The following is a 27,268-nucleotide window of genomic DNA, read 5'->3' as shown; positions in this document are numbered from 1 at the left end:
TATCGATTCAAATTGATATTTCAAATTGTAATTTAGTACTGGTCAAAATGTTAGAAGAAAGCGATATAAAAAATTTATGTAACCGTCTATATTTAACGACTGAAACAGGAAAATGGATCATTATTATTATTATGGTGGTGGTGGTGGCGGTGGTGGTAGCGATGATGGTGGTGATAATGATGATGGTGATGTTGATGAAGGAAAATGATTCTTTTTTTCTGTTTGTTTGTTTGTTTGTTTGCATTTTCATTTCATTTCATTTTTTTTTTTTCATCTGTTTCACTATTCATATTCACATCAGGTGATAAAAATCATACCATACAATATGACCAAAATGGAAAGGCGTGTACAATTGTATGGAATTTTTTTTTTGCAAACTAAAAAACAAAAAAAAAAAAATAGAAATAGACAGTGAGAGAAACCTTATGTGAAATACCCAAACTTTACTTTTTTTTTCTCATTTTTCTTTTCTCTTTCTTTGTTCTCTCATATTTGAATTGTCGTTCAAACAAGTGAAATAAAATTAAAATGGATAGATAGATGATGAAATGAAACAATTATACAAAAAACCAGAAATATGACAAAATGAAACGGAAAAAAAAAATTTTCATGGCCATCCATACACTAAGAATGTGTGACAATTATTTTGTTGTTTCATTATCGTAGCAGCAGCAAGAGCAACAAAAACGGAAAAAAAAAATTTAAATTCACATTCATATGACGCAATCATAATAATCAAGATCAATATTTGGAATCACAGACACACACATTGGATGAATTTTTTCAATGAAATTTTTTTTTTCTAATTTTTTTATTCAAAAAAATATTTCATTTGGCAAATAAATTATTATCAATCAATTATTATAGTTATCAATCATATAATCAATCTATATATACTATATAAATAAATTATATCCACACACCTACACATCCATTGGTGATGATAAAATCATTTGGTGATGATAATATTCAATGTTTTATCGATACATGGATGATCCATTGGCGCAAAAGATTGATATGATTGGATTGGCGATCGTCGAATGATATATAGATAATAATAATAATAATAATATATAAAAAAAATCAAATAAAAAAAAATTCTAAATAATAATCAATATATACGAAGAGTAATAAGGAACAATCAATAAGACAATATTTGATATATCCAATATTCGATTTCGTCAAATAAACGAATGACATGGATGGCAATGATATGGATTATGGCATTTCAAGGATTCAATCAATATTGAATCATGATGAATGATGATGATGATGATTTGTAGTTGATCCATTCGTCACCGTTGTATGTTTAACATCATTACCACCATTGGTGGTGGTGGTGGTAGTTGTTGTCGTCGCTGTTGTTGTTGTTGTTGTTTTCGATGTTGTTGTTGTTGTATTATTATTATTCTGATCATATCCATTTGTTGTTATAAGATTAAATTTTTTTGCATTATATAAATCATATAATTGTTGTTTATACATTTGTTCAACAATACGACGTTTCAATTTCAATGCAGCTGTTAATATTCCATTATCTGGTGACCAAATTTCTGGTACTAATCGTACACGTCTTGGTATTTCTTTCTTTCCCAATGATAATTGTTTTGCTGTTTTTATTATTTCATCAAATATTATTTGCTGTATTTGTTGATCATTACATTGTTCTTCAATTGAAAGATGATTTTTACCAATAGTTTGTGCTAATTGTTCTAAAGCTTTACGATTAGGACTAATTAATGCGACTATATCATTGGAAAATGTACCACCATAAACGCATATATTATCGACTAATTGACAGAATTTTAATGCTGCTTCGACCTGTGTTTTTGACAAGAAGAAAATAAAAGTAGAAATTAAAAACTCATGAAAATTTCAACTTTAATTTTTTGTTGTTACCTTTCCAAGTGAAATATATTCACCATTCTGTAGTTTAATGAGATCTTTACAACGATCAATAATTTTTATCGTACCATTTGGATATAATTCACCAACATCACCAGTTTGAAACCATCTTATGCCATTTTGATCGGTAATAAAAACTTCATTTGATTGTTCTGGTCTTTTGAAATAATTGATGGCAACAAGATCACCACCGATAAGGATTTCACCACGTGGATTTGGTTTATCTTTCACTGAATAACCACCATCAGGCCAATCACGTAATCGAAAATAAACATGGCCAAGTGGAGCACCAACACGTCCATATTCGAGATCATCGAAATCCATACAAAGAACAGCTCCAGTTGTTTCAGTGGCACCATAACCTTGAATTAATGTTACATCCAAAGCCGATTTTATTGTCGCTTGTGTATTAGAATTCAATGGTGCACCACCACAAATGACAAAATGTAGATTACTTCCAAGTTGTTCACGAACTTTGGTACATAATAATTTGCTAACAATATCACAACGATAACCCAATCGTGTCCACATTGATTTGTAATTCATTAAAAATTGAAATACTGGCTGTGAAACCGGTGTCCGTGAACGTAGTTTGTCATTAACTTCTTTTATGATTCGATCCAAAACTAATGGTACGGTTGTCATTACCGTTGGTCGTAGCAATTTTATATCAGGTTTTTGACCACGTGCTAGACCCGGTGCAGAATCTGTCAATGTGAATGGTGATGCATAACCAAGTCGAACACCACCTAATTTAAACGGGGAATAAAAAAAGATTTATTTCATCTTCAAATCAAATCATATCCGATGTATAACGGTATTTGATAAGCTTACCAACACAGAAAAATACTTCGAGCGTTAGTTCAAGTACATGTGCCATTGGTAGATAGGAAATATATGTATGAAATGGTGCTTCATGTATTATATGTCTGACTAGGACAAACAATGCACGTAATGAGCCCAAAAATTGACGCTGTGTCATTGTAGCGGCTTTTGGTAGACCAGTTGTACCGGATGTATACATTATAAGCATCGTTTTATCCAATTTGGCTGATGGATATGGTTGTTGGCGATTCTCTTCGATTAATTGTTTACCAATTTTTTCAATATCGCTTAAAGCAAATGTTTTAATTGATTCTTCAATATCAATTTCAGGTTTTTGCAGACCATCCATATAAATGATACGTTTAACGGAATGTTTTTTCGCATGACAAAGAGCTGATTTTAGCAATGTAATGCATTCCAATGATACAATCACAGTTTCAACTTCGGTTTCTTCAATACCATGAGCTACACCGTCGACACCTGTTGATTGAAAAACGAAAAAAATGAATAAATTTGAAATTTTCGAATGAGAAAAAAATTTTATAAATAAATAAATCTAAAGTTTAAAAATTATTGATTGATTACCTAGATTGGAAAATACAGTGGCTAATGTAGCATTACAACGAAGTAATGATTGAAAGCAAAGCATCCATTCAATACGTGTTTCCGATATGATCATTACATGGCTTAATTCATTAATTCCATTCGCTATTAAACCTTGGGCAATATTATTGGTAACATCAGTCACTTGTGAATATGTAAGCCATTTATAATCACTCAATTGATATTGTTTCAATTGTCGACCATCCATTCGTCTGATTTGTCCTTGTGAATCTAATGCTACTTCTTCAGATAGCACTTGACGATATCCTTTTTATTGAATGGGATGAAAAATTATTTTTTTATTTAAAATTACAATTCACACACACACACACACACACACACACACACACACACACACTTACCAAGACATGGGACATCTGGACCATAAAGATTAGGTATATTATTAACTATTTCGGTCAAAGTTTCAAATTTAAATATTGGATGATTATATTCACCACAATCATCACGGATATATATTGGCGATAATGATAGGCCATTACTTAATTGATCATAATTATTATTATGATGATGATGATATGAATTAATAGATTCCGATTTAATTGATGGTACTGTCAACGATGGAGATGGTTTGTAGATTTTTACACGATTACGTGCATTCAATTTTCGTTTTAACCATGGTTTTTGTAATATAAAATAAATGGGCAATGTAATCCATGTATATGTTTGTACGACCGATATAAAAATGGCCATAAATATGGTAATCAATGAACGTCGTAAAAATGTGGCCATTGTTGTTTTGTTTATGGAAAATTTTTTCAATTTTTCAATATATGAAATCAATATTTGAGCCAATGGCTGGACAATCTATCCAAATGGAACAATTGTAATTGTTATTATTATTGTAGTCGATCACAAAAATAAATGGAAACAGAAATGAAAAAAAAAATATATCAAAATCAGAAATCCCAATAATTTTCAACAACCCTTCAACAACAACATCAAAAGTGAAAAATTTTTAAATATTTAAAAAAGCTCATTATTTTTATGTGATGATAAAAAAAATTCGAATGAAAATGATGACAATGAATTTAAATGAACACACCGCACACATAGATTAATGTTGACAATGACGATGGCGATGACGATGATGATGAGATGTTCTTGTGTTTTGGTTGATGTGTGCGTGTGTGTGTGTGTGATGATGAATATTTGTTGTCGATTAAAAGAAAAGAAAAAAAAATTTTTTTTTTCTTTTAAATTATTAAGATTCAATGGATATTTTGAATGAATGAATGAATAAATGATATTATTGTAAAACAAAAAAAATTTCATTTTTTCCTTTCTCTTTCTTTCTTTCTTTCTCTGGTCACAATCTATCAATTGATCAATCATAAATGGTGGTAGAGGCATATATGAATTGGATGGTTATGAATTATTTTTTTTTTTTTGCATTTTTCAATTTGTTTTTTTTTTGTTCTTTGATTAATTTGATTGATTGACTGATTGGATTATAAAAAATGAAAGGAAAAGATATGTTTGTATTTGTGAGATCGTACACAAAACGGATGGAATAGATCTGATGATCAAAACAAAACAAAACAAAAAAATTTTTTTGTTTCCAACTAATCATGTGGGGGTATATTATATTTTAAATATGTAAAATACATGCACATACGTGTTGACCATAGAAATGGGCAACTATGACTAACACACACACACATACCGGCACACTACTGGTTATCTCAAAGACAAAGACCAAGGTCATAATCATAATCATCATTAGTTTGATATCATCAAAAAGTTATATGCTACCTATAAATATAAATAAAAATGCCTTTTTTGAACTGAAATCAATCAATTCATCATCGATCAACAGATTATGAATTTTAGGAAGAAAAAAAATTTTTTTTTTTTAAATTGACTTGAAATCTTGGACTGTGAACGTTATTTGATATCCAAAAATAGAAAATAAACATTTTGTCCCTTGATGATTTTATTTTTTATAAAAAATTTTATCTTGTGATTTTTTCTGATTTATCAATTATCGTCAATTCTAAATTAAGTGTATGGGTGAAATGCAAAAACGAAACAAAAAAAAACAAAAAAAAAAGTTTCACACACACGGGTAATAGCCACACGTATCTTATTTATTTTTATTTTTTTTTATACCGGATAAGTAATAACCATTATGTGTGTACGTGTGTTTATATATGTGTGTGATTGAAATGATAAAATGATCACAAGAACAAAACAACCAAAAAAAAAAAAAAAAAAAAACTATGAGGATATAAGAAAAAAAAACACGAATGTTCAAAACTTAACCACAACCGTTTGATTTACAAAAATTGACAAAAAAAAAGAAAGAGAGAAAATTCAATTATCATACCCTAAGAAATGTATTTTCATGTGTGTGTGTGTGTGCGTGATAAAATTGTAAAATTTAAAAAAAAAATTAGTGAAAGAAACAAAAAAAAACAAGAGCACCTTGAGCCAAAGAAGGATCTTTAAGTGCGTACACATCATCATTGTCCTTGACATTCGAAATATATGCAGATAGCTATCGATAGCTATAGATCGACCTAGATGATATATAGATGCTAACTAACTAACTATAACTAGATACAAATTTTTTTTTCTTTCTGCCCTCTTTGAAATGGTCAATGACGATGAATGGAAATTTTCATTTTGTTGAATTCAAAAAAATAAATAAATAAAAATTCAGTGGATATTCACTCCCCTCCCCCCCACAACTACGTAGTTTTTTCTTTAATCATCATTGAATATAAACAAATTCGTGGTAAATAATAATCCTTGAAATGAAATAAAATGAATAGAGAAAAAGGAAAAACTCACATCTCACACCTTTCTAAATTCATCATATGATGATCGATAATAATATAATATATAATGGAATTTTAAACTTGAGAAATTTGAATTGAAAAACAAAAAACAAAATCAAAAAAAACAAACAAACAAACAAACAAAACCACAACAATATGGCGGTCATGTTCATCATCATTTTGGACATGTGAAATAATAAAACTTGAAAATAAATTGAATTTTCTATTATTCACACATGATCATTGAATGAATTTCAATATAAACAAATTGACATGTTTGGTCATCCATACACACACACACACATCCGTACACCTAAATTTTATTAATTTGGGTTTTTTTTTGGTTTAACAGAGGAATGTGAATCAATCAATTTTAAGGTTGTCATTTCTTACCAATGAATGAAACAAAGTGGATTCAAGTGGGGATTCTTCTTATTGGAAAAAACCAATCGAACAACATATTCAAGTGGCTAGAAAGCCAGAAATGATTGAAAAATTGAAATTTCGAATAAATCAAATTCAAATTTAAGGATTCGTGATTGGAAAATTCCAATTTTTATCACTTCATCTCACACTTTCATGATGGATAAAAGTAGATACAAACAGAATCACAACACTTACTTTTGATTCATGATTGATATTATCACCATGTTCGTTTATGATGGCCATTTGATGATGATGTTGTTGTTGTTTGGGAGACATTTCATTTGTGATAAATTCTGATGTTGAACATTTATTATTATTGCTAATATCATCATTGGTAGCCAATATTGCAGTCGATTTTGATATCTCATTCGAAGGTGATATTGATGGAACAGCGGTAGACATAATTTCACATTCTTCATATGAACGAACAGAGCCAGTATTTCGACGTCTTATAGCCAATTTATGATCGATTGTAAGAAACAATGATCGTTTTTCTTGTTGCTGTTGTGGTTGACGATAGGACTGATGTTTGTTTTTATTGCTACTGTTATTCACATCAACTGTATTATGATCTAATGATATTGGTGTCGTTGCCAATGTCAATGTTGATGGCCTCAACGATTCAATTGTATTGAGTTGTTGTTGTTCTGTTGCTATTGTTGTTGTTGTTGTTTGAACTGAATTCAATGTTGATTCTTTCTCAATATCAGGTCGAAGAAGTTGTTTTTGTTCATCACCAGCATCATCATCATCATCATCACTATCAACAATGACAATATTCGATTCATAATGATCATCATCATCATCATCTTCATCAATGCTATGATCATGTATTTGTTGTTTATTATCATTATTTTTAACATTCATCTTCAAAGATGATGATGATGATGATGACGATGAAGGATGTGCGACAAAATTACCGGAAATCATTTGATTGTCGACATGGTGATCCAGATTATTATTCATGCTATCACTACTATTAGCAATCATATTATTAACAACATTCGATGATGTTGTTGTTGATGATGATGATGATGATGGCATGATATGACGTTCATGTTCAGAATTTAAAAGACCATTTCCTTCCATGATATTGATCATGATTTTTTTGTCGTCGTTGTTGTTGTCGTTTAGTAGTATTCACATAAATGTTAATATATATATATTATGACCAATGTACTTGACATATGATTATATCTATTTGTGTGTGTGTGTGTGTGTGTGTGTGTAAGAAAGAGAGGGAAAAAAAGAAATCAAAACTTTAATTGAATTTTCAAATTCATCAAACTATTATTTATATATATAATAAAAACACTGAATCCTGAAATGAAACAGGGTATTATAGTAGTAGTAATGAATTAATGACCAAAAAAAATAAGAAAAAAAAGAGAAAATTAAAAAAAAATCAAACAAAATATAAATCAACTTTGAAATGAATAAAATGAATCTTCTTCAATTATGGAAATATAGTGTGAACACGCACACACACAAACAGAGTGACCAATCATCATAATTTGTTTTTTTCCATCGAAATGATGATTATTATTATGACATCAAACATTGCAGTGAAATTATACAAATACACACCCATTTTATGAAGGTAAAGTGTTTGTCTTTCTGTGTGTGTGTGTGTGTGTGTGTGTGTGTGTGTGTGTGTGAAATTATGATTTTTTTTTTCTCGGGGAAAAAAAATATTATTATATTGTTTGTGTTGTTTAACAAACAAACAAAACAAGAAAAAAAATGCCGATGTCAATTTTAAGGTAACCGAAAATTCATTCATCTGAATCTAAAATAACAACAACAACAACAACAACAACTAGAATTACTATTATTATTATTATTATTATAAATTGATGATGAATAGCCGTAGGTAATTAATTTATAAACAAAAAAAAAAAAAATTTTCTTTTCCTCATTTCAATATTATGGCCATGATGATGATGATGATAATGATAATTAATGTAAATCTGAATTATCTGGTAAATGTATTTTATTTTTGTTGTTGTTGTTGTTGTTGTTCTGTACATTCATCCTATCAATACAAGATGAATTGATTTAATCAGTATGTGTGTGTGTATGTATATGTTGTTTCCGTGAAAGAAAGAAAAAAAAATTAACGTAAAACGTTCAAAAAGATTCTAGAACGGAAAAAAACAGAATTTTTTTTTATTCAAAAAAAAAAAATCAAAACAACAACAAGAGTAGAATGACGTAAATATTCACCAATTGAAATGATGATGATGATGACGTCTTTTTTGTTTTGGTTGTAAACCAAATTTTCAATTCACAAATTAATTGTGATTTTGCAAACAGGAAAGCAAAAAAAAAAAATGGCAGATAATTATAAAAAAAAAATTAAAATGAATTTTGATGGCCGATATAGAAGATTCGATGATTATGCTAAAAAAATGAAAAAATCATCACAACACACACACAAGAGAAAAGAGAATCACAATCACCAATCATCAACATTTCTTAAATTTCAAGAATAATAAAAAATAAGAAAAATTCTCATACAAAAAAATGAACGAATGAAAAAACAAAACTAGAAATTTTCAATGATAATGGCCATCACCATGCTATCATCATCATCACCATCATTTTCTTCATGATGATGATTGTCATCGAATAAAAATGACTACACAACAACAGTACGATGATCATCATTTCGTTATCGGTCTCGTGTGTTCATTCATTATCGACTTGGCTATATTATATTTTTTTTTCACTTGTTGAACATAAAAATGTGTGTGTGTTAGAGAGAAAGAGAGGGGAGAAAAAAATGGGGATGATAATATCAAGTGGATCAAGAAATTGAACAAAAAAAATAACAGCTTTCTATTCATATCCCTCTTTACTTTCTCCCTCCAATACTTTATAAACTGTAAATTGAATTGTAAAGTTATCGGTAATTTTAATAATAATAAAATGATGATGCCTAGAGCAAATGGCCATGTGATAAAACCAACAACCTGCTTTCTGTCTTTGTTGTTTTGTTATTATTTTTTTTCTACTCATCGAAATCTAAATCAAATTGAAGAGAATATCAATTTCTGTAATGCAAAAAACAAAAAAAAAGAGAAACTCGAATTGGCCATGAATCAACCCCTTTATTGATAATGATGATGATGATCAACGATCGTTTGTGACATTTTCCATTTCACAATATTTCTTACCGGATTCAAGGATTTCTTTTTGTTTTCCATTTTCTAATTACAGAATCAAATGGTTTTTGGCTTGATGTTCGCAATGTATAAAAAAATTGCAAATAGTAATGATTATTGATTTTGCTATCTAAAATTTCAATTATTTGTTGCAATTAGATAGCAATGGAAAAAAAATCATCACCATCATTAATCATCATCATCATCATCATCATTTCAACAACAACAACAACAACAACAAAATATGTTTGTTTTGTTCAGAATTTACAAGGCTAAAAATCAAATCAAATCGATTAGGAAATTCCCCATGGAATTTGATTTTATATATTTCGATGAATTTGAATCTGAATCAATGTAAACATTTGACAAAAATAACCTTGATAATAAAAATAATTTGGATATATATTGAAATGAGATCGAAATAAAAAAATAAAAAAAAAGAAAACAAAAAATAACGTTTCATCATTTATAACTTACCTTGGCATCACATGTGGTGTGTGTGTTTGTGTGTGTGTGTAAGGAATGATTCGATTCAATGCTATTTGGATGACATTTATTTGCATACGAAATGCAAACAAAAACTTTGAAATGACCAAATGATGACCGAACAAATGATTTGTCTATTTTGGAACAAATTTTCTTTTCTTTTTTTTCTGACGACCAATGATTGTCTTGTATATATTATTCAATTATTTCAATAAATTTTCATTTGAAAATCTTTACCATACAAATATATGAATTACGTGTGTTTGTAATTTTGGTCAAAATGATTTTTTTTTGTTGAAATAGGATGATGATGGCGTAATTTGGTTGTTTTTATTAGTGATGCCATACACAGATGAAAATTACAGCGTTATAAAATCAATAATTTTTTTTGTGAAGATCAATACAATTCGCGAATGATGATAAAAATCAATTAATGAATTTCTTTTTTATGTTGAAACACACACATACCATATACACACACACATACACACTGAAAAAATGGTATTATTTTTCCTTGATATGATTGACATCATCATCTCGATGATGATGATGATAATATTTTGATTCAATCCGTTGTAGCCGTGGTAGTTGTCGTCGTCAATCTATCAAAATCAAAACACCTTTATTTAAAAAGATTCATCATCAAAAACATTCGAAAAAAAAACATACACACGCACACACACACATATGACGTACAGGTAAAACAAGAAATAAAAAGATGTTTTTTCTCTATCTATAGATACTTGATGATAAAATTCCATTCTCATCATCGTCACTCAATGTTGAATGAATTCTATTTTAAACATGATGATGATAATTTTTTTTTCGTTGATTATTAATTTCGATGTCATCATTGAAACACACGCATATTGAATTCGAATTTTTTTTTTGTGTGTCTTGAAGGTGTGTGTGTGTAATTGCAGATTTTGTTGTTTTTGCACAATCATCATTCACTTTTTTATTTTTTCATTTTTTTTTATTCAATTCATTAATTCATTGAAAGAGAAACAAATATGAGAAAGACAAAATTAGAGAATTTGAAAAACCAAAAATCAAAAATCAAAAACAAAAAAAACGGAAACAAACGGGCAAAGAATTTTGGTCTCATTGATTGTAATAGAGAAAAAAAGGTGCCGCCATCTATTGTTGGCCATTGTCAACATTTAGAGTTTGGGTTTGGGTTTTTTTTGTTTAATTTCTAAAATCGTCATCATTTTTTTTTTGGATTATCATCAAAGATAAGAAAAAAAAATTGCATTAAAAATTTATCAACAAAAACAAACTTTGAAAAAAAACAGGTTTGATTATGTGATGTTGTACGCAATTCAATGCACAAAATATGAAATATAAAAAAAAAAAAATTCAAATTCTGCACATTAATTGACAAAAATAAATGTTTCACAACAACAACAACAACAACAACAAAAAATCATATCAACAATAACAATAAAACATGGTGGTGGACAAATAATGGACAAAAAAAAAATGTTCATGTTGATGGATCGAAAATCATTGATGATTTTTTATGATGATGATGATGATGATGATTGGTTCGTTTATAATCTGTTGTGTCAACCAAACAACAACATTTGAAACATTGATTGGTGATGAAATAAAAACCAAAACAAAAATCCAGAAAAAAAACAACATTGGAATATTGTCACAGTTGTTGTTGTTGTTTTTGTTGTTGTTGCAGTAGTAGTGGTAGTATCTATTCAGAAAATCAATTGCAAATTCGCAAATCAAAAACAAGATCAATACTTGATGTGTGTGTGTGTGTGTGTGTGGATGTTGTTCTCAATAGGCAAGATATTGATAAATCATTCGTAACATTAATGTAATGGTTAGATTTGATGTTGTAACAAAAATTCCAACCAACCAATCGTAAAAACTTTTTCGCCGTAATAATAAATTTTCTGTACCATCACCAGTACGATATTTTCTTGCCACAATCAATTCATTGGATGGTTTTTTCAAATCAAATGTCCAACCACAATGTTTGAATAGATCAATAATCAATGTTGTTAAATTGAAATTATAATATGAACCATACTCGGATGCTGAATAATCCCATGGAAACGTGTGATGATAATTATGATAACCTGTTGCAATAATAATAAAAAGTATTTATTTATATTAAAAAGAAAGAAAAACCATTAATTCTCTAATTTGTTTGGTTGTTTCAAGATAAAAATATAAATCTGGTTACTATAGTATATATAACCACGGTTGTCTAGCCATTTTCAATTTTTTGATATTTTCAAGTATGTCTGTGTGTGTGTGTGTGTATGTATGTAACGGTAATGGATTGATTTATCATTGACATCTGTAACATGCAATACCAGCCAAATGTTTTTTTTTTTTTTTTTGTTAAAATTTTTTGATGATGAATATTTACCTTCACCAAATGTTAGATATACTACGGAATCATTTTCTTTTGGTTCAATATTTACATCATATGGTCGATGTCCCCAAAGATGTGCGGCACTATTCACCAACCATGTACAATGTAATACATAAACATAACGGAAACAAACACAACCTAAAAATGAATGCCATAATGTTTCATTCCAAAAATAGAATGGTATCAATGTTGGTATGATTCCCCAGCAAATAATAACCAATGGTATGTAAAAACGACGCTGAAAACGTATAATTGGATCGGCCCATACATCGGATAGATCAATATTTTTACCTATAGATTATAAGAAATTCGATTGATTAGTTGTTAAATGAAATAAAAATTTTGATGATTGATTGATTGAATCAAATCTACAATGACCTTGTCATGTGGATTCGATAAATATCAATCAAATGAATTGAATATTAAAGATTATTTCATTATTGCTGTTGCTGTACGTTAAAAATATCATGCAAATGGAACATTGTGTGTCCAAACACAATAAAACATCAGGCCTTGCCATTATCATCATCATCATCATCGTCATATATCCAGCATTATGGCATAAATTTTTCATCAAGCAACAAGAAAAAAAAATCACAAGTATTGACCATCTTGAACAGAAAAAAATAAAGAAAAATTGAATCCTATGAACATATTGTAATCCTCATCATCATCAATGATAATACTTCAAACAAACAAAACAAAACAAAACAAAAAAAAAAACAATCAATCAACTATATGTAAAATGGTCAAATAAATCAATGTGGTCACTCACTCTAAAAGTGATCAAATCCAGACAAGAAACTCAAACACATATATATATAGGGATCATAATTTTTTTTTCAACAAATGCAAAAGACAAAAAAAATGTCTAATAATAACTTGTTGAATGCTGCTGCTGCTGCTGCTGCTATATAATGGTCATTCACTGCCGTCATGTTGATTATCATTGAATAGAATGGAAATAAAAAGTGAAACAAAAACAAACGAAAATTAAACATATACAACATATATATATAGAGAGAGAAAATGGTAAAATCTGTTAATGTAAATCGATTTCGATTTCATGCAAGTATAGGCTAAACAATGAACAGGTTGACAAATATTGTTGAGATGAAAACACTTTGTAATCATCATCATCATTATTATTGTTTAGTTACGATAATTCAATTTCAATCAGCAGTTTATTACCTTTCAATTTAACATCTGAATGTTTTTTAACCATTAACCAGCCCATATGTGCGAAGAAAAAACCACGTCTTGAATTATGTGGATCGGCATTGGTTTCCGAATATTTATGATGAACACGATGATCACGACACCATTCATAAATATCATTTTGTAATGCCATTGTATTGGCAAATGCCAAAATTAATCTATTATTAATTAATTAAAACATTAAAACATAAACTGTGTTAGTGGTGTTTAAAAAATTCATTGGAAAAAAAAGAATTAAAACCTTAATGGCCATTTAGCTTTATATGAACGATGTGACCAAAGACGATGTGCGCCGGCCGTTATACCAAATGATGATGAAAATAGGCCAAGTATAAATGTTGCTATACTTGTTTGCCATTTAATATTTGGATCCATTACGAATATGAACCAGCCATAAATGGCCAATATATGTAGAATGGATAATAATATTACATTACGCCAAACAATATCATTTAATTGTAATAATGGTAATGGATCCGATCGTAATGATTTTTCATTATCATCATCATCATCATCATCATCCGGTATTAAATCAGGTTGATGATAATCATCTTCATTTGAATGATAATTATCATTATCATTATTATTTGAAAGTTTTGTTATGGAATTTCGGATTTCACCACCGGATTCCTTATGTCCAATACGATGTGTAGTTATACTGTCAACGGCCATAATTTTCTTGGACATTCATAAGAAAAAAAAACAAAAAAAAATTTCATTATTAGAAAAGAAATTCAAATTGAAAATTGAAGGAAAAATGAGGAAAAGAAATTTTTTCAAATTTTTCATTTTACTAATCACAACTGACAATCAATCAAAATTACTACTTCAAAATCATTCGAATTTTTTTTTTTTTTTTGGATATATTCATTAAATGAATTTTCAATTTCACAATTTCAATGTTACATAATTAAACACATATTCATCAAAGAAATGTGCAAAAATTTCATTTAATAAAACTTACCTATATTAATCCAGAGAAAAAAATTGATTTGATTGATTTTCAGTTATACTGAAATGTGATGATGATTATCGATTTTTTTCTTTCTCATCAATCAATCAATCAATCAATCGATAATGATGAAAAAGACGAAATTAATTGTTCGTTTCCGAATGAAATGAATACTTTTTTTCGGTTGAAACTCTTCTACGTGTGTGCGAATATGTATGAAATGTCGAATGAAATTGAAATCATTGAAATCAATGATTTTGAATATTTATTTATTTGTTTGTTGCACAATTTATTTGATTCATCACATTTTTTTTTTCGTTATGATGGTAAGACGAAAAAAAAACGTGGCCAAAACAAACACAAACACACACACAAAAAAACACAATGTTTAGAAGTATTTCACATTTAAAAATTTTCATTCCATTGAATCGGTTGAATGCATTGCTTCATTCCAATATATAAATTGAATATATATACTCTCTAATGATAATAATAATTTCACACATTACACAATCATAATCATCATCTGAATAGAACACACACACACATGAACACAATACAATTTGAAGTACTGAAGATTGAAGATTGGTGGTATATATTGGTGAATAAATATCGTCGAAACTCAAATTATGGCCTCAATTTTGTTTTTCTTCATATTTATATATCTTGTCACAATCGACAAACGGTTTATATAATAATAATAATGGTTTTTCAATCATTTTCATATTTTCGGTTTCAAGTCAAGTCAAGTCATAGCCAGTTTTTCGAATGTATTTGAATGTGTGTGTGTGTGTGTGTTCGATTCGAAATGTTCTTCTTTCTTTGTTTGAAAATAAACAAACACTTTTCCCGAATAAAAGTTGGATTGACCGAAATATTTGAAAGAGTCGACGAAAAAAAAAAATGCAAAATTGGGAATAGAAAGAGAAAAAACACATTCATACATACACAGAAAAGAAAGAGTAGAAATCCTTTTGTGTGTGTGTGTGTGTGTTCGGACATTTGTTTCATCATCATCGTCATCCGTTTTTTTCCTGTTGTCGATCATCATCATCATCATAATGCTTGATTCTATGAATAATATGGCCATATTTGTATACAATAAATCGGGCTATCTTTCGGATGAATGAATTGTTGTCGTCGTCGTGGTCGTGGTCGTCGAAAATATTTGCCAAAAAAAAAAAAAAAAAAATAAAAAGAGAAAACCATAAAGGGCTTATCTTGTCTTTGTTTCTTTATGGAAGTTTTTTTTTCTGTCGTTCTTATCTACCTATTGTCTGTTCGAGAAGAAAACAAAAAATTCATATTCGATTGCGAAACAAAATTTCTTGATCACATATCTCTTTGAAATGATGTTGACGATGATGGACAATGTGGTGGATCGCGTGATATGATCACCATAAATGATTGACAAGAATTAAAGATTTTTTTCTATATAGAAAAAAATTTCCAACAAAAAAAAGTTTCATCATTATTATTGCTTATTTTGGTGATTATTAAAAATACCTGAGTTAATAAATAAAAAAAAAAAAATTTTTGTCGAGTCACACAAACTGATTGGTGATGGATATTTGAACATCCAAATCCAAACAATATTGATGGTTCGAATTTAATTTACAATGCTTATCGCCATCTATCGTTTGGAAATCAAACTAGGAATCGGATTTTTTTTCGTTTTGTTGTTTTGTTTTCATCAACCGGAAACATTAAATGCAATCAGCAATCGATTCTAATGAATTGGAATCAAAATCAAACAAAATTTTTCGATAGCCTTGTTTAGAATTTAACATTCTTGTTGTTGTTGTCGTAATGAAGAGGCGATTCGATTTATAATTCGAGCAGATTTTTCAACGCTCAATGCCATAACCTTAGAACGAAGACGCACGAATTTGAATTTAAAAAAAAATATAAATAAATAGCGTGGTTGGTTGGTTGGTTGGTGGGTGGGGGGGTTGTTAAATCCATTGGAAATTGATCATCAATTGGCTGTAATTGTTTATTTGATAACCTTGAATGGAATGATCATGAATCGATGATGACGACGTCGACGGGTATCACACACACACACACACAGACTATTGATACCACCTACGGATCAACCTTGTGTATCATGAAATCTTCATTTGAAAAATTTTTGATTACAAAAAAATAAAACGATTCCATTCATTATAAATGAAATCGAAATTTTTGGATCTGAAAATTCAAATTAAAGTTTCAAATTCAAGCTCAAGGTCAGAGATCATTATCGTTTTTTTTCAGATAACCAAAAAAATAAATATAAAAAAAACTTGATGTAATAATGTCATCATGTGTGGGCGCCATGCACATCCAAATTGATGATCATTCTAATTTTATAGAATGAGAATTCTTTGTTGAAAAAAATTTTCTTTTGAAATTTTTTTTTGATGATGATGATGATGATCATCATTGATATACACGTGGACATTGGCGAGGACATTGTGTTATTACGACAATCATCATGATGATGATGATGATGATGACAATTATAGAAGCGTTTTTTTTTGTCTTTTTTCCCATCATTCTATAGTCATCAATGTGGATCTTGAATAAATGGAGAATGAAAAGATGTGAAAGAAATAAAAAAAAAGAGTGGTTGGTGGACTTGAACTGGTGTGTTTCCGCCTATATCATCATCATCATCGTTTTGTTTGTTCGTTATCATCATAATTTGATGATGATGTTTACCATTCTATCATTGACAACAAATATTCACACAACACCTTCGACACATGTTCTGTTTGGTGTGTGTGTGTGTGTGTGTGTGGTTGTTGAATTTTTTTTTTGTTTCTTCATTTTATATATATAGTTGATTCAATCATTATCATCATCGCCTACACCTTTTTTTTGCAACTTTTATTTTATCTGTTGCCAATTGTTGTTCGTCATCAATATCAAAATTCATATTTATGACCAATATAAATGTGAAAATACATCATACACACACACACACACACACAAATACATCCGATTGCAATTGTGTTCTTGTGATTCGTGTGTGTGTGTGTGTGTGTGTGTGTGTATTTCGAATGTTTCCAAAATTGGTTATTGAATTTTTTTTTCTCTGGAAAAAATAAAAAATAAAACACTTTCATTAATTTATTCGGAATACATCGATACATACCATCATCATCATTTTCATGAATTCACTGATTGAATCAACTAAATCGATATTTCATCAATAATAAATTTTTTTTTCTTCTTATTCTTGTTGTTGTGTTGTCGTTGTGTTCTGTGTTTCAATTCGGTCAAATTCGTTTCGATACGGAATTTTTTTTTTTGGATCGATCATCATCAAAGATGATGTCATTACGACGATGGACAGCTATAATTTTTTTATTTGGTAAGTTAATCGAATCATAATCGCGTTGTTAATGTTTGATTGAATTTGGTTCCAATAACAACAACAGTGATATCTTGCGATTTATCATTCAATGTTGAAATTATACCCAAATATACGTCATCAACGGGTAATAAACCATTACGATTTACACGTGTAAAAAGATGCCGTCAAGGTGGTATTGATTGTCGTACGTATCGTTTGGTTGCACCATGTCCACCGGAAATTTGTGGTGTTGATAATAATAATAATAATAATCGTCGTATTAGTCAACCATTACAAAGTGAATCCGTTATACATGAAACATATGTATCACCACCGATTACATATGTTTCATCATCACCATCAACATCGAATCATCGTTCGGAATATTCATATTCATCATCAGCATCAAGTTCGTCATCGTCTTCAAGTTCATCACGAATAATTAGCCATAATCATACACCGATACCACCACCAAGTCCATCGAGAATCATTGAACGACGGATAGAAAAATATCGTCCACAACCAATTGTACAGCAGAAAATTGTACAGGAACCTATTGTACAACAAAAAATAGTTCAGGAACCAATTGTACAACAAAAAGTTGAAACTTATGTTCAGAAAACCGTACAAAGACCGATTTATCAACAACAGAAAATCATTCAGCAACATATTCCGATTGTGCAGCAAAAAATCGAACGTATCATACAAGAACCACCAGTAGTGCAGCAAAAAGTTGAACAAATCACACAAATAAAAACACCGATTGTACAACAAAAAATTGAACGTATCGTACAGAAACCAGTTCCGGTTGTGCAGCAAAAATTCGAAAGAATTATTGAAGAACATCATCACGTAAAATCATCACCAAAAGTTGTACAAGTTGATGAAGAGATTCATACAATAATACAGAAACCAATAGTATCATTACGTATAACAGCTTGTCCAGAAGGTCATTATCTATCGGCAGATGGCACTCATTGTAAACATATTGATTGTGAAAGTGGATTCGAATTCAGTGATTTATTATTGAAATGTGTCGATATTGATGAATGTACCGTGTCGACAGCTTGTCTTCGTGATGAACAATGTATCAATACATATGGATCATATGTGTGTAGAAAAATCTGTACACAAGCTGGTTATCGTTTGAATGAAGCTCATAATACATGTGAAGATATTAATGAATGTATTGAAGATTTACATAGTTGTGGACCACAACAACAATGTATCAATACACCTGGTTCATATCGTTGTGAATGTCCGAATGGTTTCCGTTTGGATGGCCAACAATGTATCGATATAAATGAATGTATTGAATCACATGATCATCTTTGTCCACATGATGTGTCCACCTGTGAGAATACACCCGGTTCATATTATTGTAAATGTAAACGTGGTTTTGAAAAAGATCATCGTGGTCGTTGTACAGATTTTGATGAATGTCTCATTAATAATGGTGGATGTTCACAACGTTGTATCAATAAATATGGTTCATATGAATGTCATTGTAATGATGGGTAAGTTTGTTTGTGAAAATGATTGATTGACAACCAATTAATTGATTCATTGAAAACAAAACATTTTAGATTCAAATTAAGTGCTGATGGCCATACATGTGTTGATATTGATGAATGTGTTGAATATTCACATACAGGAATCTGTTCACCACAAGTTTCAATTTGTGAAAATACCATTGGTTCATATAGATGTCGTTGTCGTACTGGATTCCGTGATCCTGATGGTACTGGTAAACATTGTGTGGATGTAGATGAATGTTTAGAGCAAACAAATCTTTGTGAACAAAAATGTATCAATACATTTGGTTCATATAAATGCACTTGTAATCGTGGCTATCGTGCTGTTGGACCACATCGTTGTGAAGATATTGATGAATGTCATGAAGGTGATTTTATTAATGATATTGCATTCAGCCGTTTCCGTCATGATGATCATGATGGTCATCCAAAATTATGTCAAGGTGGTTGTGAAAATTCAGCTGGTTCATATCGTTGTACATGTCCAAATGGTTATAATTTAGTACATAATCACCATTGTCTTGGTAAGTGATTTTATTATTATCATCATCATCATCATTAAATAATTATAATATGACATTGGTAATCATCACATAATTATTATCATCATCTTCATCATCATCAGAAGTCTTCTTCTAGTCAATTGATGATTGTCTAATAATGATGATAATTGTTATTGTTTCTTTAATTTAAATGTAGTTAATTTTTTTTTGTTTGTTTCATTGTCAAATGTTTTTCACCTGTTGCTATTTCTTTTTCTTTTTTTTTTGTCTCACATAAAGATATTGATGAATGTCGAGAATTTGGATATTGTCGTGGTTCGAATCAATCATGTGTTAATATTGGCGGCAGTTTCCGTTGTATTGATGATCGTTGTCCACCTGGTTATCATAAAGATGGAGTGTATGTATATTTGATTTGTATTTTAAAGAATCGCGATTCTTAAATTCTTTTTTTTTCTTTTTTTTTTGGTAGACAATGTAAAATAAGTCAACGATTAAATTATGCTGAAATATGTGATGATCCAACCGAAGTCTGTGCTATTGATCGTGTTATCTGTTATTCATATGCATACATTGCATTCCGTTCACGTATGATTAAACATGAAACTGAAACAACCATTGTAACGACTACGACAAAAGGTGAAACAAAATCTGATATAAAAACTGGTGGATATCAATCAGCTGTCACTGTACAACGGTTAAAACAACAACCATCAATTGGTAATAATAATAACAATGGTCGTGGACATGAATTCTTTACGTTTGTCGTACCAGTTGAATCACCAATTATTGTTGATTTTAAATTACGTTTAGTATCGGTAAAATCACCAAGACCAGGTGTACGTGCTGCTAATGTTAATGATTTTGAAATGCGCCGTACAAAAGATAATGAAGTACGTTTGGCCATAATGTCATCATTAGAAGGACCACAAGATATTGAATTGGAAATTGAAGCAAAAATGTATAAAAATGGTCTACAGATTGGTAAAAATTTGGCTATTGTAACAGTTTTTATTTCTGAATATGAATTTTAAAATTCATATATAATTTATCAATTTTAATTTAATTTAACTTTTTAATTCGATCCAAAACAATCATACACACACACACGCACACACCTACCGAAAATTCTTGTATAACAAATGTAATATGGGTGCTAAAATGAATAAAAAAATCCGTTTTTCGATCATCATCATCAAATCCTTAACGTTCGAACCTGTTACACACACACACACACACAGACAGACAGAAAAACCTTAAAATAGAAAAATTCATTCAAGAAAAAAAAAACAGTAAAGTGTGAAAAAAAACTTTGTAACGGTAATATCATACTATAGTAACGGTACAACAGTAACATGTAAAACAAAAAAAATCGAATGATTTTTTTTTTTTTGGTTGTTGTTTTTGCTGACATAATTTTCAATGATGATGATGATGATAATACAACATAATCCTTTGTTGTATGTTGCACAAAAAAAAAACACCATATCATCATCATCATCATCGTCGTGATTCGAAGGTCGATTCGGATATTCTTTATGATGATGGCAAACAAAAACTACCGGATCTAAATCAGATGGTAATCCAAAAGAAATGCATTTTTGTTTCTATTAGAGATAGATAATAATAATAATGTGTAGTAGGTTATCAATGTTTCTCTTATCAATCATCATTCTGTGGAAAAAAAAATTCCACTCAAACAGCGGTTGATTGTTTGATATAAGTTTGACATGTGTTGTTTATTTCGTTCAACATTGACTTGCTTAAGATTACGATAACAAATGTCATTCAAAAAAATTCTTTCTATCGTTGTTGTTGTTGTTGTTGTATTTTTGATTTTCAATATCAATGACTATATGAATAAAGAAAAGAAAAATCAAGATTCTGATTGACATTTAAACTTTGTTGTTGAACTTCATGTGTTGATATCATCATCATCATCATCATCATCAACAACTATCATCGACCACCACCACCACCACCACCACCCCCTACCACAACAGCCAGCCATTGAGAATTATAGCCAAAAAAAATAAAAATAAAAATTACCGCTACAACCATCGAATGAGAAAAACAACAGAAGAATAATAAAGCTAATGATGATGATGATGAATATGTTCAAAGTCATCTCAAACATTTAAGAACAAAATGAATAATAAAGAATCGACGACACTCACTCTCACACATCTACTATTTGTTCGGATGAGTAAATCTAATTGAATGATAAATTCTGTGTGTGTGTGTGTGTGTGTGAGATTCGAATTTCATGAATCCTTTGCTGTTGTTGTTGTTGTTCACAACTTTTAATATGTGTGTATGATAATATACGTGATATTTAACATTTTTTTTTCAATTCAAGAAACAACATATACAAACATCAATTCTAAGCATATTATTAATCATATCAACAATCATTCGAAATTTATCATCATCATCATCGTAATCATCAAAAGGAATAAAAAAAAACAACAAAAAAACAGCCGAAAACATTTTAATGTGATAATATATGGCTCATTTATGTGATATGATGATTACGAGTGATTTGGATTCAAATTTCTAGTTTTCAACGATGATGATGATGATGATGATGATGACAACAAACAATAACAAAACTCACGTCTACAAAATACATAATTTTCAAAAAAATAATTCTCACATCAATTTCAATGTGGACAAATAAATGACTGTGTGGTGTGATCAACAATATTTATGAAATGAAAAATAATGTCGATTGAAAAAGCTGGACACATCTGTTTGACAACATTGGAATATGCATTCGAACGTTCACGATCATTGACAACACAATGTCCATCATGTGGATTACGGTTAATTATACGTTATGATCATTTAGGTTTGTACCCATTCATCATTTGAAGTTGATCTAAATTTCTTTTTCCATAATCAATTAGTTAATCGAGCTTCATCATTAGGAGTAATAATTGGCATAAGTGCATTGATTGGTTATCATTTAGGTGCCAATAGTGGTTGGATCAATCAATTTAGCCGAAAATTAATTCGATTTTTCAATTTTCGTAATGATCCTGAATCACAACAACGACGACAAAGGCAACAAGCTTTGGATATGAAAAAAATATTTCGTAAATATGATTATCAAACATCATCATCATCATCATTATCATCATCATTACCATTACAATCAAATGATTCAGCATTCAATACGATGCAAAGTGGTTCAGATTATGAAGAATATGATGATCAGCTTTATGATATGTTTACATATAATAAATATTATGATGATGATCTATTCACCAATCTTAATTCACCATCAAATGTGAATGATAATCGAAATAGATTTTTTCATTCAAAAACTGTGGACAAAATCGATCAAGTTTTACATCAAATTGATGATATTAAAAAATCTATTGTTGAAATTGATGATGAACTTTATCATGTAACCGGATCAAAATATGCAAATTTTAATCCAGATTTTTTTACATTGGCCGATATTGGTTGGGATGATGAATCATCATCATTCTCTGATGGTGGACCAATTTCAGTAAGAAATACGAATATGATACACAGTACGATGGATATGAATAATCGAAATTCAAAATCGATATATCGAAAACGAAAACATCGTTCCATTAATAACAACAACAACAACAACAACAACAAAGGTGAACAATATTCTAGTCGTCCACAAATGATGCAAACACCAACAACAACAACAAATGATCATTATCAACAACAACAACAACAACAATCAACATATGAATATTATGATGATGGTGAAATGGAATTAGAACAACGACGTTCAAGTCGTCAAAGTTTTGGATCAACAGAAACAAATATTCAACAACTTGAATGGGATGAAACAGAATGTGAATTTTGTTTTCATTATCAATCAACATCCACTGCAATGGATTCAAATGAACCATTGTTGATTGATGATAAATCAATAGAACAAATAGATCAAACAAATTCATCATCATCATCATCATCACCATCATGTTCGACAATGATAACACAGCCAATAATGATGACCGATGAACAAAAATTACAAAATATGCAAGATTTATTTGAAGAAGCTAAACGTTTAGGCTTATTGAACAATATAATTGATGCATTTTTACATACAAATTCCAATGAATCGATCAATATGAACCAATCACCAATAACAGCGACCATAAGAAAATTATCATCAACATCATCAACGATGGCTACAACAACAAGTGATCATCAAGATGATTATGATGATTACAATAATAATAATAATAATAATACAGAACAAAAACAAATTTGACCCCAAAAAAAAAACAAAACAAAACAAAAACATTTTGAACAATTATGTTGCTCATAAACAAAACACAAATTTCGAATAACAATATGGTAAAGCCACCCATCAATCAATGTTCGAAGCCATTCATTTATTTTTGATCTCCATTCTATTTCTTTTTTTTTTTGTTGTTGTTGGCTCAAGAATTTGTCTCAATTTTTTTTCCCATTTAATCAATCAATCAAATTAGATTTATCACAAATTAATCAATCAATCAATGATTTCAATGTCAATGATTTCTTAAAGAAAATTCTTTGATCATCATTAATAATAATAATAATCAAAAATTGAAATGAAAACAAAGTTACATTTGGTTCAACAATTTCATCTATTAAATCATTTATATATATCGCACAGACATATAGACACTGGTGATTGATTAATTGATTGAAAATTGATTTTTTTTTTCGTTTTCAATTCAATCAATATATATATAATCAAATACCATTATCATCATCATCAGCACCGAAATCTCAAGTGTTAACAGTTATTATTATTATTATTATCGTTTTTCCTGTCGGCTTTTCTGTTTTTATTGATCGATTCTTTTGATCTTTTGAATTTGTGGAAAAAAAACAGAAAAATGTTGGCGCCAATGTTGATCATCGTCATCATCATAATTAATTCAATATTTGTAATCGTCCAAAAAAAACGTCATCATCAACACGAGCATTCGATACATAAATAGAGAATGGTCTGATTTATTTGGACAGAAAAAAAATTTTTTGTTGTTGTTGTTTGATCAGATTTCCAATCAATGACAGTTGTGTGTATCAATCATTTATCGATTCATTCAAACCTTATTTTTATTATTGGTCATAATATATATACGAAATCATCACAAGCATTGAACATGTTGAATAAAAACTCAACATCATCGTTCGTTTTCATCATGATCGTCATCATCATGAACAATGTTTATGGTCAAATTATTGATGTTTATGACCGACGATTATTTTATCAAAAAACTGATCCAAAAGTCTATGATTCCAGATTGGATCCAAAAGGTATGTTCATCATCATCATCATCATATGGGATTGATTAATTTTTCTGTCCGCACAGATTTAAATCAGGTGGAAATTGGTTTGAAATTATTACATTTTGGTCCGGTGGATGAGAAAAAATCCCAATTTACTGTATTGGTTCATGTTTATACATGGTGGAATGATTATCGTCTATCATTGCCTGATCAAATGGCCAATTCAACACGATTATCATATCTGGATGTAGATTGGACAGATATTACAAGGATATGGCGACCAACCATACATTTTGCCAATGCCGTACCATTTACAGCGGATATTTTAACTGATAAATTGTCTGGTCAAATTTCCGGCACCATAAGTGGTGATGGCCGTGTTTTTCTAATCAAAAGGTAATTAGTCATTGATTTCTGTTTCATTTTTTATTTTATTTTATTTTATTTCATTCTTCAACATTAGAACTCAATTAACAGCAAGTTGTAAATTTAATATTAAATTTTATCCAATGGATAAACAACAATGTTGGATTGAAATTGAATCCAATTCAATGACGGCTAGAAATTTTCAAATGAAATGGTTAGATGAACAACCGATAGAAATACCGGATAATTTTAATTGGGCAAATTTTGGATTGAAAAATTTAACCACACAAACCGTACGTATGACATATCGAAATGGTGGCCCATATGTTCGATTGGCAGCTACATTTGAATTAAGACGTCATATGACACATCATATATTCAATGTTTATTTACCATCCACATTGTTTGTCATTAGTTCATGGTCATCATTTTGGATTCATATACCGGCTGCACCGGCACGTGTTGCATTAGTATTGACAACAATGTTGACACATGTAACTAGTACAAAAGCAGTACTTGATCAAATACCACGTACAAAATTTGTTAGCTCATTAGATATATGGATTATAATGTGTACAATGTTTATATTTGCTGCCATTATTGAATATGCAACAGTAAATTATTTCTATACAAAACCAGAACGTATACAGGATAAAAAATCAAGATCCAATACTACTACTATGCCAAATCGACAACAACAACAACAACAGGATTTATCATCCACACAATTGGACATCAATGGTAATCGTCCAGATTCATCATCAAGCAACAATACTAATACTAGTAATAATAAAAGTATGGCTAAATTTGTTTATTATTGGCATGATATATGGCAAAAAATATTACCACCATTCAATAATAATGATGATGATAATTTTAATGCTAAAAAAATTGCATTAAAAATTGATCATCGTTCACGTTTTATATTTCCAATTACATTTTTATTATTCAATATTTTCTATTGGACAATATTGGCCATTTATTCTGATCAAATTGAATAGGCTATGTGAATAATTGAATGGAAATGAAATGAAATCCAAACAAAAAAAACGACTAATTAATCAATCCAATTTCAATGATCTCATTTCTTTTTCTGTTTTACTGTTTGCATCATCATCATTATCCTCAATAGAAATGAATATATTTTGGATTTGAATTTTTTTTTTTTAACTTTAGTTAATTATAAATTTTTTTCCGACTTTCATCATCACCAATGATAATGATGATTATCATCGATTGACTGATAATAACAACAAATTGATTATAATCTAATATTTTCATGGTCAAATTTTGATTTTTGTTTCTCAAAGAAAAAAAATAAATAAATAAAATTTCAAAGTTTTTTTTTTGCTGAAAAAAAAAAAATTACGATTCAAAATGGACATTGATTTAAAATGTTCAATAATCACCGCAATGGTTTTCAACACACTGTTTTTTTCCATTGACCACCATCATTG

General features: G+C 29.4%; 5 protein-coding genes across 9 annotated transcripts; 3 read left to right on the top strand and 2 right to left on the bottom strand.

Moving 5' to 3' along the window:
- Positions 1-792: 792 nt before the first annotated feature.
- Positions 793-11,574, bottom strand: LOC124497420 (long-chain-fatty-acid--CoA ligase 4-like). Of its 4 annotated transcripts, none has more exons than XM_075733975.1 (8): positions 10,451-11,574; positions 10,201-10,380; positions 6,756-7,757; positions 3,696-4,158; positions 3,316-3,600; positions 2,740-3,210; positions 1,900-2,654; positions 793-1,821 (listed from the first exon to the last, which is right to left on the bottom strand). In XM_075733975.1, exons 3-8 carry the CDS (start codon positions 7,659-7,661, stop codon positions 1,252-1,254), a joined length of 3,450 nt encoding a protein of 1,149 aa, XP_075590090.1. In that variant the 5' UTR covers positions 7,662-7,757; positions 10,201-10,380; positions 10,451-11,574; the 3' UTR covers positions 793-1,251. The 4 variants fall into 4 exon arrangements, with proteins under 4 accessions (XP_075590090.1, XP_075590088.1, XP_075590091.1 ...); XM_075733973.1 differs by having other exon boundaries at positions 10,205-10,380; positions 10,451-11,573; XM_075733976.1 differs by lacking the exons at positions 10,201-10,380; positions 10,451-11,574 and adding an exon at positions 8,787-9,249.
- Positions 11,168-16,471, bottom strand: LOC124497725 (acyl-CoA desaturase). Of its 2 annotated transcripts, none has more exons than XM_075733978.1 (7): positions 16,294-16,471; positions 15,736-16,218; positions 14,800-15,630; positions 14,077-14,513; positions 13,809-13,993; positions 12,612-12,908; positions 11,168-12,315 (listed from the first exon to the last, which is right to left on the bottom strand). In XM_075733978.1, the coding sequence occupies exons 4-7, from the start codon at positions 14,505-14,507 to the stop codon at positions 12,011-12,013; spliced, it is 1,218 nt and encodes a 405-aa protein (XP_075590093.1). In that variant the 5' UTR covers positions 14,508-14,513; positions 14,800-15,630; positions 15,736-16,218; positions 16,294-16,471; the 3' UTR covers positions 11,168-12,010. The 2 variants fall into 2 exon arrangements, with proteins under 2 accessions (XP_075590093.1, XP_075590094.1); XM_075733979.1 differs by having other exon boundaries at positions 14,800-15,898; positions 16,058-16,218.
- A 1,273-nt stretch (positions 16,472-17,744) lies between these two features.
- LOC124497421 (uncharacterized) lies at positions 17,745-21,368 on the top strand. Its single transcript, XM_047061073.2, has 5 exons — positions 17,745-18,148; positions 18,216-19,647; positions 19,717-20,189; positions 20,448-20,568; positions 20,641-21,368. The coding sequence occupies exons 1-5, from the start codon at positions 18,106-18,108 to the stop codon at positions 21,200-21,202; spliced, it is 2,631 nt and encodes an 876-aa protein (XP_046917029.1). The 5' UTR covers positions 17,745-18,105; the 3' UTR covers positions 21,203-21,368.
- Positions 21,369-21,913: 545 nt separating this feature from the next.
- Positions 21,914-25,049, top strand: LOC124497724 (uncharacterized). The gene is made up of 2 exons (XM_075734400.1): positions 21,914-23,019; positions 23,078-25,049. The coding sequence occupies exons 1-2, from the start codon at positions 22,893-22,895 to the stop codon at positions 24,430-24,432; spliced, it is 1,482 nt and encodes a 493-aa protein (XP_075590515.1). The 5' UTR covers positions 21,914-22,892; the 3' UTR covers positions 24,433-25,049.
- Positions 24,380-27,152, top strand: LOC124497419 (glycine receptor subunit alpha-2-like). Its single transcript, XM_047061070.2, has 3 exons — positions 24,380-25,472; positions 25,529-25,841; positions 25,909-27,152. Exons 1-3 carry the CDS (start codon positions 25,223-25,225, stop codon positions 26,810-26,812), a joined length of 1,467 nt encoding a protein of 488 aa, XP_046917026.2. The 5' UTR covers positions 24,380-25,222; the 3' UTR covers positions 26,813-27,152.
- Positions 27,153-27,268: the final 116 nt, after the last annotated feature.

Source organism: Dermatophagoides farinae, chromosome 9 (genome assembly GCF_024713945.1).
Source record: "Dermatophagoides farinae isolate YC_2012a chromosome 9, ASM2471394v1, whole genome shotgun sequence".
In the NCBI taxonomy this organism is placed as follows: Eukaryota; Metazoa; Arthropoda; class Arachnida; order Sarcoptiformes; family Pyroglyphidae; genus Dermatophagoides; species Dermatophagoides farinae.
This window is presented reverse-complemented; position numbering and strand designations above follow the sequence as displayed.